The 18,602-nt window shown below is 34.2% G+C and overlaps 1 protein-coding gene across 2 annotated transcripts in view; it reads right to left on the reverse strand.

Annotated features, from left to right (window-relative positions):
• Positions 1 to 15,192, reverse strand: part of LOC149418428 (E3 SUMO-protein ligase PIAS3-like) — a 39,350-nt gene extending 24,158 nt beyond the window's left edge. For both annotated transcript variants that reach the window (XM_089638757.1, XM_089638756.1), the window contains exons 1-3: positions 15,005 to 15,192; positions 3,897 to 4,032; positions 867 to 1,160 (exon numbers count right to left, since the gene is read on the reverse strand). In XM_089638757.1, coding sequence (XP_089494883.1) covers positions 867 to 1,160; positions 3,897 to 4,032; positions 15,005 to 15,042 — 468 coding nt within the window. In that variant the 5' untranslated portion in view covers positions 15,043 to 15,192. The remainder of the gene's footprint in view (positions 1 to 866; positions 1,161 to 3,896; positions 4,033 to 15,004) is intronic.
• Positions 15,193 to 18,602: the final 3,410 nt, after the last annotated feature.

The raw sequence follows: 18,602 nt of genomic DNA on the forward strand, positions 1-18,602 counted from the left end.
TTTTCCATACAGCAGATCGCAACCTACTAACAGTGGGTCATCTCATTCAGCATTTCATATTCGTCTGTGAGTGGAAAGCCCCGTATTCATGGTAAACATTAGTTTAGCAACATTTGATCAACGTTGTTGATGAGCGGAGAGAATGTTGCTGGAAACTTTGTTGAAATAAATACAGGTTGTCCACACACCAGTCTGCGTTAAAATGTTGCCCGAGGAAGTAGTGTTGTTGTGTTCTCTGTATCTGATTAATAGGATTTCAATTAAAAAAGAGAAAAATATGGTGGATTCGAAACTATCTTCTGCAAAGAGAAAATTTGATGTGTGACCTCAGAATGACAGATGGATCATTAATTACATTACTTTATCATTGCTCCACACTACTGCCATGTTTATAAACTGTTGCAAACACGTTCACACACGTCAACATTTGTTGCTAATCTGATGTTCGCTCGTCGGGCGAGAGCTTGTCAACATGCCGTTATCAACTCCGCAACACGCAGTGTTGCCAGCAACATGTTGACAGCAACCCCGCAACACGTTGATTCAACTTTGTTTATAAACTAATGTTTAGCATGAATACGGGGCTTAAGAGAGTAAGAGTATCTTGTCATATCAATCACACCCGTGATGTAGAATGTAGTATTTGCGCAAATTTTAAATTGCTGTATATATTTAGTTCATACACACATATTCTCTGAATGTATATCTTTGTCGTACATAAACATTGTTTAAATTAAGAATTTACTGGAAACATAAGAGTGCTTGTTACATTTGCTTTTAATTTTGTGAGGCCGTAGCCGTTCTGAATGCATTCTAATTTCATTGGTTTTACCACTACGCTAAAGCAGACGTCAGTATTAAATTACCTGCACAATATTATCCAGCTTATTGCTGACGCCCACATAGTCCCGCCCGGTGGCCACGCTGGTAGCCTGCTGCGGACTAAGGTAGAAGGTGAACAGCGACTCCTGGATGCGCTGTGTTGTGGTGGGCAGCAGCGAGGAGGGCTTCATAACCTCACCCAGGTTGTCGTAGAAGGGCAGGCGCTTGAGCTTGACGTCCGGCAGCACGGGGTAGCTGGGGATGGGCGCCGCCTGGGGCTTGGCGGCTTGCTGCTGGTACTGGTGGTACATGCTCTGTGCGTACAGATTGTTGCGTGGCTGGAATGTATATAATAATATGTTTAAACAGTGCCAGGGAACATTTCTCCCTCTTCCCGTATCAACTGTGGGTAAAGGTGTGTAAATGAGGATACAATCTTTTCTATGCGGTGAGCGGGCTGCCTATTGCTACTGTACTTCCGTCATGAGCAAAGAGGCAGCTATTTGACAAAAATGACAAATTGAACTAAACACACTTGGCGTCGCAAAAATCGCACTTCTTCGAAAATAAGTTTCAAGGATAGTTTTCCCGAGCCAATCCATCTAACCTAAGCAATATTGATATCAATTGGAAGTACATTTAACAGCCTCTTATCAGACAATAGTTTCATTTCATAATCAATACAAATTTTTTCGAGAATGGAATGTTAAGAGGAAGCTACAAGCCAAAAATGTGTATATTTTTAGTATACCTTTTATTGTAGGTAATAGGCATTAAAATCGCTTGGCAAACGGAGTCTAGAAACGTTCGATTTCAAGCACAAAACCGGTTTTTATTTATTTTGTAAATAATTTTATAAGAAAGCAAAAAATTTAATCAAGTGAAACTGTCACAGATAATCTTAGCTATAATACTGTATTTTTTTTAAGTTTTTTCCTTTACGCGTTCATACATTTCTAATGAAAAAATATTTTTTTTAGTAGTTTACATTTATATTTTTTATTGAGTAATTTATTTTTTTATTTGATTTCTACTCAAGTGAAACGATAGGAAAACCTTCAATTTATGTAAAGCATATTTTTTGGTATTCATAATGTACACCTATTCGTTACAAAGATTAATCAAAATAGTGATTTAGAATTAAGCTTCGCCTTAAAAAATGTTATGCATATACTCTTAACAGGTGCAACAACTTTTGTCATATTCTTGGGCTATAAAAGGAGCAGTTTAAGGGTAAAGTAGGTCATTCACTATCCGAGCGTTGAAGAGGACACACGTAAATAATTAGCGCTAGAAAAAACCTCTTAAAATGGACACCACTGTTCAACGGGTTTTACAACGGTTTCGGGAGACTGGTGGCTTTGACTAGGGCGACGATGCTGCACATCCGAAAAAGACGATCGCTTTATTGTCTTATAAGATTTTGCAACAGGTACGTTTTTTGGTACGCCGACTGTATTAGGAAATATTCTCTATTAAATTCTGAACCCCTCGTAATAAAAAAAAGCAGTTGAAAATTTATTTCGGAGCAAGGAACTTTGTTACAGGTCTTTCTTGTGGTAAATCGTAAACAAATAATTTGTTTTTTATTATTACTTTTGGGTTTTAATTTCTTGGAATTGTTTACACTCTTTTTGTAATAAAAAATTTCCGAAATCTGAAAGTATGCAAGTATATTATGAAGCTAGAAAACTTGTTGATAACATAAAACCAATGAAACTGATTTTTTTTTTTTTTTTTAAACAAATTCAATTTATTCAATAAATAAATTTACAATGTGTGATATACATATATATTTCACTAGTAATAAGATAAGATATTATGATATGATTAATATTTATTATTTTTCAATGTTCTCCCATAAAAAGCAATTGCTTGTGTGTATGGGATGAGGTATTATTTGTTTAGTTTCTTAGATTTTTATTTAATTTTTTAATTTTTTGTTTTTGTTTTTCTTTTATTTATTTATTTTTTTTTTAAATTTAGTTTAGGTTTTCAGTATATTTTTTTAATTGTGTTTTGAATTCTTTGAAACTATCATTTAGTGATCTTATATTTTCTGGCAATTTATTGAAGAAATTTGTTCCTAAGTATTTGTAGTTTTGCTGACCCAAAGTTTTTTTACAAATCGGAATTGGTAACATGTATTTTTGCCTGAGATTTGCTATGTTTTTGAATGGTACGGTTTTGTTTAGGATATCATCTTTGTAAACTTGTAAGGTTGCGTGATACAGGAAAAGAGTATTTAATTTTCTGACTTTAAATTCTTTGAAAATGAGTTCAGATGAATATAAAAATGATTTCTTTAATATTATTTTAATTATTAGTTTTTGCGCAATGTAAAGAGGTTGTGTGTGAGTTTTATAGGCGCCCCCCCATCCTATTATACCATATTGGATTATGGATTGACAGAATGCGAAGTACGTCATTCTCAGTAGTTCTTTATTTAGAATATGTCTCAAGCAGCTAAAAATTAAGGTTAATTTTCGTACTCTGTTTTTGAGAATGGTTATATGTGGTATCCATTTTAGGCATTGGTCAATAGTGATCCCTAGATATTTGGTTGAAGTTTTAATTTCAATATTAGTACATAGTAAGTTACAGTGGTGTTGTTGAGTGCTTGGTGCAGAGTGAATTCGAATGTTTATTTCATGCGGCGTATTTGGTTTGTTTATGAAAAATGGTACGTAGTGTGTTTTTTTAGAGTTTAACGTTAGTAGGTTATTGTCAAACCATGTTTTCAATTCATTGATGTCTGAATTAGCCTTTTTGTTCAGTTCTAACCATGTGTTTGCTTTTAGAAGAATAGATTTTAAAAAAAAAATTCTTTTCATACAAGCAAATAATATTATAAGAATTCATGCAAATGTTTGCTAACAAATTTGTTAATCTATGTTTTTGTATTACTTTTATAAAATTGTTAACCTCGATACAGGCTTAGTTGCTAGTGTGGTTAAAAATCGAATTGTTACCAATGAAATTTCACACGTCTAATATTTTAATATGTGATGTAATTAATTTATACTTGTTTATGTAAACGCCTGACGGGTGTAAATGAATAAATAAATATTTACTGCAATGGGCAAGTTGACCCTGGAGTCCTGTGCAGCGGAGGTGTATGCGGGGTGGGGGCTGTACATGGGCGGCTGTGGGCGACCTCCCTCCTTGCCCGCCCCCACCCCCTGGCTCCCGGCCATCTGCTGATTTTGCCTGGAAACACAAACAATACATTAATAATTATAGTATACAGCGAAATCCCGAATAATCATTTTTCTGTCAGTCATTTATTTCTTCCAGTCTCAAAATAACTCCATGCATCGCATTATTGTTTAAATATAACAGTTTTAATACAATTTTATTCAATCGATCGCTGCCGGCAGTTGCTGCTGACATTAGACATTCACAGCGATGTGCGTGTGCAGTAATCTATTTACATTCTCATTATTGAGCATTTTAACCTTAAAAATAAGAAAATAGAAAGGAAAAAAGAAAATACTCCTCATAAAAGATTAAATATAGTGAAAAATGCGTTGATGCCAAGTGACATTTTTATTTAAACACTTTTAAAAAATATGTATCTTTTTTTTAGAATATTAAACATGAATGCAGCTTTTTTCTACTCATACAGAAGAAATGTATTAGGTCCCTTAAACTATAGATTATCCCTTCGAATCGTAACGCAGTGTGAAGGGGATCAATGTCCTCCCAGCTCTCATCATCCTTAATGACATGTTAACAACGACCCAGTTGTTGGAAGTCACTTATAAAATCCAGGCGAGTACCGATCTTACAATCTTACGATCTTCATTGGACAACAAGATGAAACATGGCAAATGTCATTGGTCAAAACACGGGAAATTTTGAACTTTAATGTATCTTGTACCCCCAAAGTAAATAGTCGTTTCTAGTAGTAATTAAGTTGATTTGAAGAGTTATTTCAATAATTGGGGCGTATGAAGAAGTAAATGGAGTCCAGAAATTTTACCTCACTAATCCCTTAAAATTAGTGCACATTTAAAAAAAAATATTTCGGTACAGATTTAGAGTACATTGAAGCCCTTTAGATGTGGTGACTGGGATTCATATTTCACGTTAACCGCATTAAGATTTCATACATCATGATCAAAGATATTAATCACTGTCCTTGTTAACTCTAGCGGTAGAATGGTTGATGCGAGTACAGACATTGACAGACACGGAGACAGAAGCCCCCTTTTCATCACAGGATATCACTTGATAAGCCAGGATGTCTTTAGAATCAGAAGTTTTCCAAAAGCAAATTGATTCAATGCGAGAAAAATTAGAGCTCAAAGGGTCACCAAAATTTGAGTTTATGTCACTTACATTGTTTCCAGATAACTGCCACACGGGCTCTTATAATGAAAAGGAATATATTGCCGGGGGAATTTTTGATACGTAAACCAGAAAGGTCTGTTATCCATGGGTACTTTTATCGCTATCTTTTCAGCTGATGAAAAAACAATCCTTCTACAGTGTCGATGTAAGACTGACTGAATAAGTCGAATAGTAGATAGTAGAGAGAATTTAGTCAAGTCAGTATTAACATAAGCAATAAAATTTCTTGCTATACCTAGTAAGCTATTTAATAATTGAGCAAATTTAATACATATAATAATGCAATAATAAATTGTGATCAGTTCGCAAAATAGTGCTGTACAGAAGCATATTATTTATGCAGAAATCTGCTAAGATTGTGGGAAAATATATTAGCAGAATCTGATGACTGGATGATATCAGATTACATGATTACAATGATCATCTGTTGCTCACGATTTGTAGAAAATGTATTTAACAAGGTTAGGTCATCTAGGGGGTAGAAGCCCATTTTCTACTGGGAGATTTGAATTTACTACAATACAAGTGGTGTGAAGCAATTCGGAATGCATTTGCAATAATTTATTTATAATATATTGGTAATACTAATTATTATATTAAACCTAATATTCGGAATAAAAGGGAAAAATCCCAGGAATATTTGCACTGTTACTTATGCATTGATGATGTAGAATCAAGGTTATTTATTGGCACCTTGTATAATTTCCCTTTGAAGACATTCATGTTTTCATATTGAAAGTCTCATTTAGGAAACTATCATGTCAAGGAAGAGACAGGTAAAGTGTTGAGAATAATTGTATTTATACAAAGAGTCGCACATGGTGGTAGATACCAGTGTCAGCTAGCGGTAAGGAAAGTTGTAGCAACGCACACCCAAAATATTGGACAATCTAAAAAGAATAATTATCAGCCGATAATAATATCACCGAAAATCAAAGCAAAATAATAATAATAAATGAAATAGGAATATAAATATGAATATAAATATAAATATGACCCAATGAAAGTATTACGTTAAATTCATCTGGCTCCAATTTTCGTTCTTCGTATCATGCGTCGTAAGTCACGTAGTGCTAGCGATTTTCATATCGCTCATCTAGAAACGTCACCCGGGAACACCAACTATACGCGCATAGCGTGAATGTTGACCATAGTATTGAAATTAGTAGTAAAAGTCGTAAAAGACCACTGTTTCTACTATCATGGTACGATAACACCCAATGATAGGCAGGAAAATACTTTCTTCAGTTTTTTCTTCACATCAGTTTTATTTTTATGAAATATAAACACAAATATTACTATCAGCCGCAGCTGACGTTTACTAGTACCAGATTAAGGGTATAATTTCCCTTAATCAGTAGTGGTACTACCTACCACTTCTGATAGACTACTTACTGTCACAGACTACTCTCCGAGACTGAACGTCCAAGACAGCCTCTCGAAGACCGACTCTCTTTACTCGGGGTATCTGCTCTTTTAAATTAAAACTACAAGGAAACACAATAAAAAAGTTGACCTTTTTTTATTACAAGATAATACATTACAAAATGATAATAAAGTTATAATGTATTATTCCCAGTGAGTTTACAAAACTAATTTCGGGAAAGACAACATTAGATTAAGGACAAGACAACATAGGTACATTAAAATAAATAAACACAGATTTTATTATGGAGTTCCAAAGAAAGATTGTGTTCGTCATTAATGAAACTGCTGAGGAAATAGCTTTTAAGAGCTTTTGCCAATGTTTTTTTGTTCGTTGCAGGAAGTTTTAAAGTACTAGGTAATGCGTTATATTGCTTATGTGCGATGTATTGTAAGGAGTTAATTCCAAATTTAGTCGTGTAAGTAGATGACGATAAGTGTATTTGATTTTGTGATCGTGTTTTGTGCTGGTGTATGTCAGAATTAAAGACTGGTTTAGTGTTGGTGTGTAAGGAGTGTTGAATTATTTGTAGAACCTTACTAAGGCTTTTCCTCCCAAGCCTTGGTTGACGTGTGGAATACATATGCGGCTGATAGCCGAATGTGACATGAACAATAGAAATATATTTACAGTATCTTAGGAATACATCTGCAATCTCTTATTTTATTAATGGTTTACAATAATAGTGTTGCCTTGGTCAGAGGCATCCTTGCAAATTATTACAACCCAGTGGGTCATAAAATCGGCATTCTCTTTACAGCTGAGGGCAATAAAATTTGGGAGATCTTTAACTAAACAAACAGTATTCAAGGGCTTCAGAAGGTAAGTATTTAAGAGTATTGGTCAATGCAAACGAAACGACACTTAAACATACATTTTAGTGAGAAATAATTTTGAATCCTAGAAGGAAATTGTGATTATAAAATACCAGGCTGTTTGCCAGATGGTTATTTTATTTGGGATTTTACATTGCAGATGTGGGAACGAAATATTATGTTTTGATAATGTTAATATTAAAAATGGTGGCAAAATTAATCTTATGTCTAAATTATTTGTAATGGGTATTGTCATTCTGGAATGAACAACCACCATTCGGAATCAAGATTTTTTTTTAACATCAACTACGCATGGGAAGCCCTGAGGAAAATAAATTCCTTAGGGCCTATGTCATCTTTTGGGATGTTGTGCTGGTGATGTTGTCTTTTTGAAAAGATTTGTGAAAATGGGTCTTGAAGAGACCCATATTGGAGAAGGGAGGAAACAATAAAAACTTTCCACAGCCGAATTGTTGAACTCATGAACTAGTCATAGAAAAGACCCATTCTCATGAGATAAATAATCTCAACCAGTTGGGCACGCGCTTGTCACGTTTCCCGATTATGCACCGGTGCTAAAGGGATAAATTATACTAGATCCTCGGAACATCTTCCATTGAAATACCGGTAAAACAAGGAAATCATTCCCACCTGACGGCTGTGCTCTAAAGAATGCAATCCGTTTGTTAATCGTTAGAGTGCGGCCCAGGGCTATCGCATTGTAAGCTTTAGTTACGTAAATTGCGTTGCAGCGCTATTGTCGTCCTCGTAGATTCAATTTGAGCGTGGTATATTGAGGTTGGCTTGATAACTGTATTTATTGTTTATCCTGTTATAAAAATAAATACATCCTAAAGTAAATCGATATTTTTCACCATGTCGGAAGTTAGTGCTATTGCGGATGATCGTAATGTATCAAATGACAGCGGCACTACGGACGACGAGACCTTTGTTCCCATAAATAATGACGACGGAAGTGACATTATTGTACACGGCAATAAAAGATTGCGAATTGAATGTGAATCTTCGGATTCATTTTCTTCGTCTTCAGATGACTGTACAAACGAGATTTTTGGTATTATTTATCCAACAAAGGTTTTATCAAAAACAAAATGATTTTTTTTAAATTCATGGACTCTGACGTGCTCCTTCTTCAGATGCAAAACCAACAGTCTATTTCAATTTATTTCTTGAAAATATTGTCAAAGAAACCAATCGTTATGCTGCACAATTTTTGAACACATCCGTCTTACTGGAAATGGGGAACACGAGACGAGCCACCATTTTTTCTTATTCGAAAAGGGATTACCGGTGCATACCATGGTTTGGGAAGATGTTTACTAGAGATAGGCAGAGGCGGTTCCTTGGTACGTGCATTTGTGCATTGCACTGCTTGTCTTCAATCTCCACATAACAAATTACAACGACATCTGTGCCCCAGTGATCGATGTAAGAAATTCGTAATTCCCGTCAGGTCATTATTTGAGCTATCTTCTAGTAAAAAAATCCCGCACAAGAGCAAGCGGTCGTGCATACCCAGATATGCACAGAACCAACTTTTACCATACTACTAAAACAGCATCGGGCGGTATCGAGACAGCCCGAAGTAGCCGAAACGGTGACACGAGCGAGACAGATTACACTCTTAACGTCAAATTACGTGTTAGAGCAGTGCAGATACATAACCCATCCGTGCATTATCGAAGTGCTTTGACGGCGAGTGAATTTTGCATCACTTTGATCATGCGTAATCCAATGCGTTTGGAATGGATTCGCTTAGAAATACTAATGTTCAATGTTAACGCAACAACATTAACACATTGGAACTCGTTCGCGGTGAAATCAAACGGTTTCGCTATATTTTCAACGATGAATTGAGTGTCCTTTATTTTCAAGATAATTTTGTATTATTTAATCAGTTATTTTACAAATATAACTTAGAAAATAGAATGAATTGCAGTAGGTGTTCCCATTCATTAATTTGCTCCACCTAAATTACAGACTAGGTACATTTTAAAAGTGAAATGCACTGCTGGTAATTACAGTCACGGGCCGCGTCTGGAGATAGGTTTCAACAGGTTTTGAAATTCTGCCTTTTGGTAGATAATAGGACATTAGCACAACCTGGCCACCCAAATTATGATCCTTGCGGCAGATTTGACTATCTTATAAAACACGCAAATTCCGTGTTCCGTCAACATTACATACCTCACCAACAACTGTGAATAGATGAATCGCTGGTTGGAACACACTGCCATTTATCTATCAAGCAATATCTTCCTAACAAGAAACATCACAAATGGGGAATCAAATTTTGGATGCAGTGTGATTCTATCACAATCTATTGTTTGAATTATTTTGTTTCAAAGGAGTGAAATGCAGATTATAAAAATTCTATCAAAAAGAATGGTCTTGGATTTACAGTTCTAAAAAAAATATTAGCAATGGGAAACTATCTCAGTAAAGGCCATCATTTATTTATTGAAAACTCTTTCACCAGCTACATACATACATACCTGACAGTAACAATACGACGCAACAGAAAAGAGATTCCTATTGATGCTAAAAACCTGTCACTAAATCATACATCCCTAACAGGAATAACATGACGCAACAGAAAAGAGATTCCTATTGATACTAAAAAGGCTGATGTCGGAGAGCCAAAATATTTTGTTAATGATAATGTTTTATTGTGCTCTTTCAAAGACAATAAGTCATAATCCCACCCTGTGGTACTGTTATTAATTATCAACCAATGCAGACACCAGTACCCGGCCATTTTGAATCAGAAAGAGAAAAACCCTCAATGATTCATGATTACAATAAATACATGGGAGGAATGGATGAATCGGACAAAATGCTGTACTTGTATTTGGATGAACGTAGAACACTAAAATACTGGAAAAAACTTGCATTCAACATATTCGGAAGAATGGTGCTAATCGCTTATGTTTTAAATAAGGCCAATACTACAGGAAAACAAAATTACCAGATTTCAATTTATATCTGAAATTATAGAAGGTATTGAAAAGGAATGGGTGGCTCACAAAAACAGTGAACCGATACAACCAGCTTCATCCAACAAAAAATTTGATATAGAAAAATGACCCGGCCGCACTTTACAGTGTATAAGTGTGCAGCAAAGCAAATGAGATAAGGCGATCTGTAAAAAGGGTCTACATGGACTTTGAGTGGGAAAACACAATTGTGAAGTGAAATAATCTTTTATTTATTTATTAACGCCCTTTTTCGGGGCTTTTACATGAGAATATTAAGAAATACACATTATTTATTGTACATAACAGAATTGCTTCATTAATAACATTTTATATATGTTTAAACATAAATTGAAGATGTCCACTGACTTGGTATAATTGTTTCCCTCCATTAGTATTCTGGGCAAAGAGGAATACATATGGTAGTTAGTATTGTAATATTATACATACAGGGTGTCCGGAAACTCGTAGTACAAGCGGGAAACTGGTGAATCTACATCACATTTGGAGTCGATTTTGTAGTATATTTTTTTTTGATTTGAGCTTTCGTTATAGAGTAAATCGAGTTAGAATTGATTTTTTATTTAATCAAATTCTTATAAATTATTACTGAAGATCAAAGTACCCTACTAATTAAAACTATTTGAAAGTAAAACAAATGAAGAAACTCGGATTTGAAGCATTATTTTGAAATCACCCTTCATTTAATCCGGTGTAATCATAAAATATTTCTGCTCTGCAGGGTTAAAACATCTGTTGTTCAACCCTAAACACCAGAAAAAACTTTAACCCTAAAATAGCCGAAAAATATATATTTTTTTTTTTGAGAAAATGCTCAAATCAAAAAACTTTATGTTTATTTGGGTTCCCCATGTGGTGTAGATTCTCCAGTTTCCCGCTTGTACTACGAGTTTCCGGACACCGTGTATAATATATTTTATATTTTTTGTAGTTGTAAATGTGTAGTTTTTTTAAATTAAAACTATAATGTTCGTAAAATTTCATTCTTTACGTGTATAATCTCGACACAGGTGTACCCTAGTGAGACAGATGTCGAAAAACACATGTAAAAAACTTTAGATTGATAAATAAATAAAATAATTTACAAATTATTGCATTTTTATTGAACATACTTTAAAAAATTTAAAACATAGAATATCTGTAGCAATTTGTATACATACTTGCAAAATAAGCATAGAAACGGTTAAGGTTAAACGCAACGCTCGTTGTATTCTACGTGTTCACAGATGGCGTTAATAAATTAATTTTGTTTAAATACGCTTTTGCAAGGTATTGCTTTACAGTATTAAGACAAATTATTTGTTTGCGCCCTCATATACGCAATATGAATATGAATAAATAGTTTTGTCCATATAAAAACTCAATTCTATCGAGAAAGGCATACAAATACAATATTGGATTGAATCATCGGTAAAATATTGTATTTGTGTGCCTTTCTCGAAAGAATTAAGTTTTTAAACGAACAAAACTATTGATTCATATTCATATTGCGTATATACGGGCGCAAACAAATGATTTGTCTTAATATTGTAAAGCAATACCTTGCAAAAGCGTATTTAAACAAAATTAATTAATTAACGCCATCTGTGAACACGTAGAATACAACGAGCGTTGCGTTTAACCTTAAGACAGGGAAATCTATCAAACGGACCGCCCGTTTCAGCACTGAAAGTTTCAGCATTTCAGTACTGAGTTAAAAGTGCGTAATGGTGATGTATTCAAAGTATGCAGTGGTATGAACAAACCTACATAAGTGCGTGGAAAGATATAACAAAAAATCGTGTTTAATAGCTGACGCGTACCCGGCAATGGTCTGGTTCATGAATGGTTCGGATTAAAGTTTTGAGGCTGTGAATTCTAGTGTGGGTGTAGTTAAGGTGGAAATGCACAACATCATTGTTAAGTTTTTGTTTCACTTGATCGCACCATGTCTTCCTTGGACGTTTCCGAATTTTTCTACCTTTCACTACCGTACACCATATTGTTCTATTAAAAAAAACATAATATCAACATTAATTCGACTCCATATATCATTTCAGAGCAGCGATAATGCGTTGAGTCTTCATCGGGCGTTACTGACTTTTTCTACCTTTCACCACTGTACGCCACATCGTTATATTCTGGTAAAAAAACTACATTATATCGCCTTTAATTTGACTCCATATATCATTTTAGTGCAGAGATATTGCGTTAAGTCTTCCTCTGGCGTCCCCGTTTTTTCTACAATTCACTACTGATAACCACATTTTTTCTGTTAAAAAAAAAACATTTTATCAACTTTAATTTGACTCGTAAGTACAAACATAAGTGAGAGGATATTAACTTAGATTTACCAAAAAATAATATTATACCTACCTAGTGAAAGAGATTCAGACTTCAACCGGACTTCGAGCTACGTCACGAGCTTGTGAGCGGCTCGATGCATTTTTTACGAAAGTGCCTGTATGAGCCAACCTTGTTAACCTTTTGAACGCGTTAATTTGCTCCGTTTTATCTATACCCGTACGCGGTACGTATTTTCAAATACCTATGCCCGCAATTAAATGTCAAATTATAGCATTCTGGCATGATTTATTTTACTATATAGACAGAACAGATTATTCTCCACAATATGAAAACAAATCCTCGTGTGTCAACACTCTTAGATGTTTATAAAAACAATAACATAAAATTTCATACAAAGACGTACCGTATCTTTTGAATGTGGTCCCGCCATTCACTCGGCGTGTGTGTACTTAGGCCACTGCGTTGATAGACACAAGTAGGACTCCATGATCACTTATCATTTTTAGTTATGAAAAGTTGTGAATGACATACTAGTACTAACGCCATCCGTTGACAAAAATGTAAACTAAAGGACTAAAAGGCGCGAAGAGGCGCACTTGATTATCGATCTTTTTTTATGAAATACAATTTTATTTTTGAGAAATTCTTGTAGATGTCAGCATCGTGATAATTCTACGAATATCCAAGTGAGAAAGAAATACATTTATGACGAAAGAGCGCTGGAATATCGGCCGTCAAAGTTTCCGTATCACCTGTTGATACAGCCGCGTGTGAGTATAGACTTTTTGCCGTAACAACAGTTGATACGGCCGCGTGCAAAGAGTTAAATACATTTTCTACGAACCTTGACTGCTACCAGTACCTGCCAGCAACCTGGCAACCGCTAACAAATTCAAAAGATTCTAAACATAAGAAAATCAACATTGCCCTGGGGAGATTCATTAATTTTCTTGTGTCCGATGATAATAATAATGACATAACATTTATACAGTGCAGTTTTGTGTTATTTCACATCAAGTGCGCTTACCTCAATCACTTTAGTTATCACTTCAACATATACAAACATAATATAAAAAAATTTTATGATGGGTTGTTTCGCAGAATTTGAACAATTCATCAAATTTCAACCTTTGTTTTCGGGTTCTGTGAAAGTCCTATTCAAGTTCTTATATCATTATAGGCTAGTTACTTGACAACATTGAAATAATAACAGAACTTGAAAAAATCTTTCACAGAACTTGAAAATTAACTTTGTTGGTAGGACATAGGACCCGGGAAGAATATTCAATAAATAAAAATACATTTTTGTTAAGGCCAACATGAAGACAATAACATACTTGATACGGTGACATTTTGATTTTTGTGTTTAACAAACCCCGTAGAAGTAATATCTAAATGCAAAATTAATGTATAAGGTTGACACTGCAATTGCAGTGCTTTGTGAGGTGCACGGGCATAATTCTTCAACACTGCAATTGCAGGGCTCCATCTCCTAAGGGTTGAGCATTATTTCTAAGCTCCTGCGGTTTACTAGTATAGGAAAGTATCAAAAAATGATTGAAGCCAAATTTTGATTAGAGATTGTCGATATTTCATTTTTCTGTGTGAAATACTAATACCATTACAGATATTATATAGTATAATACCATCAAAGAACAAACCACACTAAAATATAAAATTAACTTACACATTATGATAGATGTCACTTTGTTTAGGATTTGTAGAGTTTTAAAATTATTTGCATCTTTACATTTGTAAACTGTCACTTATTATAATTATAAAATGTTTTATTTATGTTTTCTGTTCATAGGTCAGTACACAATTATTTTTTTTCGACAACTAATGAGCAAAAGTGTTGTCAAGGTGCAATGCAAACCTTCAAATTCAAAGGTACATTTTTTATAACATGCAAGCAAGTGATACAGGAGCAAGTTTGTAATTAAAAAAAAGTTTTTAGTTTGGAAAACCACGATCTTTTGAGGGCTTTTTATGGCTTAATATTAGAAAATGTGTTAACGAATTGTGGAATTTGATCAATGTTTTATTGTATACCTACTGAAAACGAACATTGGTTTGTGAAACAGTTAGGATACGAAGATCTGACACGTCGAAAATTCAACAATCTTTCATCACGAACCGATGGAAATATAGATGTAAAAAGTCATAATAACACATTGCTCAAAAGAGTAAATACAATAAATAAAACAGCTAACGATTTCTACATCCATTGAAACTGGAGAAATTTCCAAAATTACAAACTCATTTTGAACAAGAATACTTACCACGATATTCCATTTGTGTAATCGTAATATCTACTCATTTTCACAAGTAACCGAAGAAACACAGAGAGATTAAATTATGAATCCAATCGGATTAAGAACCGGGGCACTATAACAGAATACACAAAATAATAAATTTCAATAATGTTATGATTTTTTCTATTCAGCGGATGCCTTGAGGAACAAACCGAACGATATCATAGATAATTTTTTTGTGATCTGTGTTGTGGTGTGGTTTCTAAATAAAAGTTTTTACCCAATTCAAAAAATGGGGAGTAACTAAATAATTTTCATGGTGGATAAATTTCTAATAAACAGGCGAGTATCAAAATAATACATTTCGAATCCACGGTGTGAGTATTTTATCTTATGCCACGGGCGGATCGGCTCACCGAGCCAATCCGTGTGTGAATTCTGCCGTTAGTGGATTATTTATGATTTTGAGCTTTAGCAGTTTGAGGAAGAAGGTAGGTATGTTCAATAACTAAATATGTTTCAGAGTGCCAAAATTTTACCTGTTAAGGCTATACTATGGCAAAAAATCATAATTCAGTATATATTTACCCCGCAGCATAAAGAAAAATTAGAACATAAATACAGTACTAGATTCACGCGCAATGACGGGTTAATAGTTCCGAAATTTAATAATAAATACGGACAGAGAACGTTTGAATACAACATACCGAAGATATTTAATTTATTACCTGATACTATAAAGCAATGTAAATCTATGAATAAGGTTAAATATATGGTGAAAAATTGGCTATCGGAAAAAAAATAATTATTTTAATATGAATGAAAAATTGTATGAAAAATTGTTAATTCTGTAGATATAAGATGTAAATTATAACTTTAAAAATGTATTTGAAACTAACTTTAAGCACCTGTTGACAAGCCAATTCAATCGGCTTAGCAGGACTTGTTTGTTGATATTATGTATTAACTATTTATTCAATAAAAAATAAATAAAAAAAAATAAAAAAATGGGGCATTTTAAACAAATTGATATGATAATACCTATTATTTTCCAAATTAATAAAATAATAAATAACATTGATTATGTAAAAGTAACACGAGTAATCGAGGTTATTAGCGTCCTACGTATTGCTTTTAAATACATTAAAATTGAAAAGCTTATTTAGAAAACTATCATGACAAGCGGGGCCGGCCCTTTGCGGGCGCACTTGGTGCAGGTCATTCCGGGCCCGGATCGTCAAGACGCACGGTGGGCTGAAATCGCCTTTAATAGACATAGAGACTTGAATTTTCAAGGGTATTTTTTTGGCTAGAAATGGATTCTGCTGATCATTACTAGGCTATAAAATTTCGAATGAAGCAATTGCGTGTACAAATGAAGGAGTTATCATTTTTTTAAGAAAAATTTGTATGGCACTGACATTAAAAATGAGGCTATCTCTCGAATCATAAGGTTGGCTATTATATCCTTACACACAGATATACTACTATTTATTTGTATTTTTTCGACATACTTCGTATTGTGGCGCAACTTGCGATTTTTTTTTTAAATCCTCAAAGTTGAAAAAAATTTATTTTATGTTGATGATTCATTTTAATGCGTAAATGCTTTACATATGAGTATGCTTTGTCTAGTTTACAATATTTTATTTACACTCAAGCCAAAACAGTTTAAGATATCATAAAAGTTAGTTTTTTTATTTATTTTTATTGTGTTTAATTCGTAGAATTACATTTTTTGAAAAATTTAATTAAAATTAAATTTATTACTTGCAGAACTTGACCCATTTCCTTCCCCTCCTCATAAAACGATATCCCAACTTTTTTTCATCACTGCCATATTTATGGAATAATACAATTATTTTTGATAAAACATAATTTTATTGAAATACGCAAATTTTTAACACGGATAGAGATATGGGTATTTTTTTTAATAATTTGCACCATTATTCTTACGGGGTCATTTATTCATTTGGTTTTCGCAACCAAATTGGATTGTCTAAAGCAGAGGTTCCCAAAGTGGTCTATATGGACCCCCAGGGGTAGATATCGGCTTTCTGGGGGTCTATGTCAGCGAGAAAAAAATTTGGGGGTCCACGAGATTCAAATGGGGGTACATACGAGCGGACCCACATTTACCTCAAGTCAACATTTAGGAGTTCCGTAAATGACACAATAGACCTAACACAAATACATATAATAAACTGAGAAATTACTAATTTGATATTTGTATTTTTATATTTCGTAAAGTTGTTAATTGAGGTATATAAATAGAGTCTACGTTCATTTTCTCGTCAAAATTAATATATTCAAGCAAAACATTGCATTGATGCCGTGAATTTTCCTAGTTCCCCAACTTGTTTTTGAAAAACGTTCAGGGTAATAATGACGTTCAACATTTAAATGTACTTCACACAGACTTCAAAACTAAGTTTGACGACATTTTGACTATGGAAATGGAACGTTGAAGAATCGGATATCATGTGACAAGAAGTACTGACCGGAATAAGCACTGACAAAGAACTTAAGGGGCAGTTCTGTAGGGCCAGCTGCAGAAAGAAATTCCCGTTGCTTATCCTGCTTCATTTTCATTTGGTGTAATACCTCATAAGGGCGCCGCTGTCTGCACAGTGTAAAGACAGAGGAACAATAACGCCACCCGGTTGTTGGAGAGGCAAGGGAAGGGAATCTTTTTACGAGAAAAATAAATGATTATCACATGGGTCGTTAATAGTTTTAGGAGAATTCAATTTTTGGCAGGGAAGGGGGTCTACGGAAAAATTTGTTTTTGGCAAGCGGTCTACAGGGCAAAAAAGTTTGGGAACCTCTGGTCTATAGCGTGGTTGAGCGTTTGAACCAACTTTACTCAGTATTATGCCTAGAGAGACGTCATGCTTAGTTGTGTGTGGGCGAATAAAAATAAATTAAATGCCAGTCATGAGTTATGAAAGGGGTTTTTGAATGAGTTTTTAACCTCACGTAAGGATTTAAGTTGTTTGTGGGATACTGCGATCTTACTAAAATCTTTCAGTAACATCATAATATGAGTTTTTTCATTCCGTGAGCAATTTTTTTCCCCACATTTGTCCTTTCTTTTTGTGCTAATAGTTAACGATGCTATTAGTGCGATCGAAAATTTAAGTATTTTTGATAAAATAGGAGGCATGCCTCACGTGTTCCCCCACAAACTGACAAAATTGAACCAACCAACCTTCGCGCTAGCTGTACGCAAAGCTCTACGATTGACATCCAACCACCCAAATATCCCGTTCATACAAAGCGATTTCAGTTGATCAAGTCGGAGTTGAATGACACTTGAAAGCTAATCGACAAGTGTGAACAGCCTTTCAACAGAGTTGATCAAGTTTTTAGTTGAACAACGAAAGTTGTAAGTCCGTCTACTTTTGTTTTTCAAGAATGAGTCATCGTTCGATTTTTCCGCCGAATCGAAACGTGTGAACATATGTTTCTAGTCACTTGCAATTTTTAGTTCCCTGCTGTCGAAAGTAGACGTTAGACGTCCCTACTAAGTGATTTATTTATGCGTTCCTAGTTCCTACCATCATGGCATCTACTTCAATGAAAAAATATATTAAGTGGTCGGATGATATGATATTTAGATTTA

This window comes from Hesperophylax consimilis, chromosome 13, assembly GCF_061612785.1.
Source record: "Hesperophylax consimilis isolate HC1 chromosome 13, BYU_Hcon_1.0, whole genome shotgun sequence".
NCBI classification, from domain to species: domain Eukaryota; kingdom Metazoa; phylum Arthropoda; class Insecta; order Trichoptera; family Limnephilidae; genus Hesperophylax; species Hesperophylax consimilis.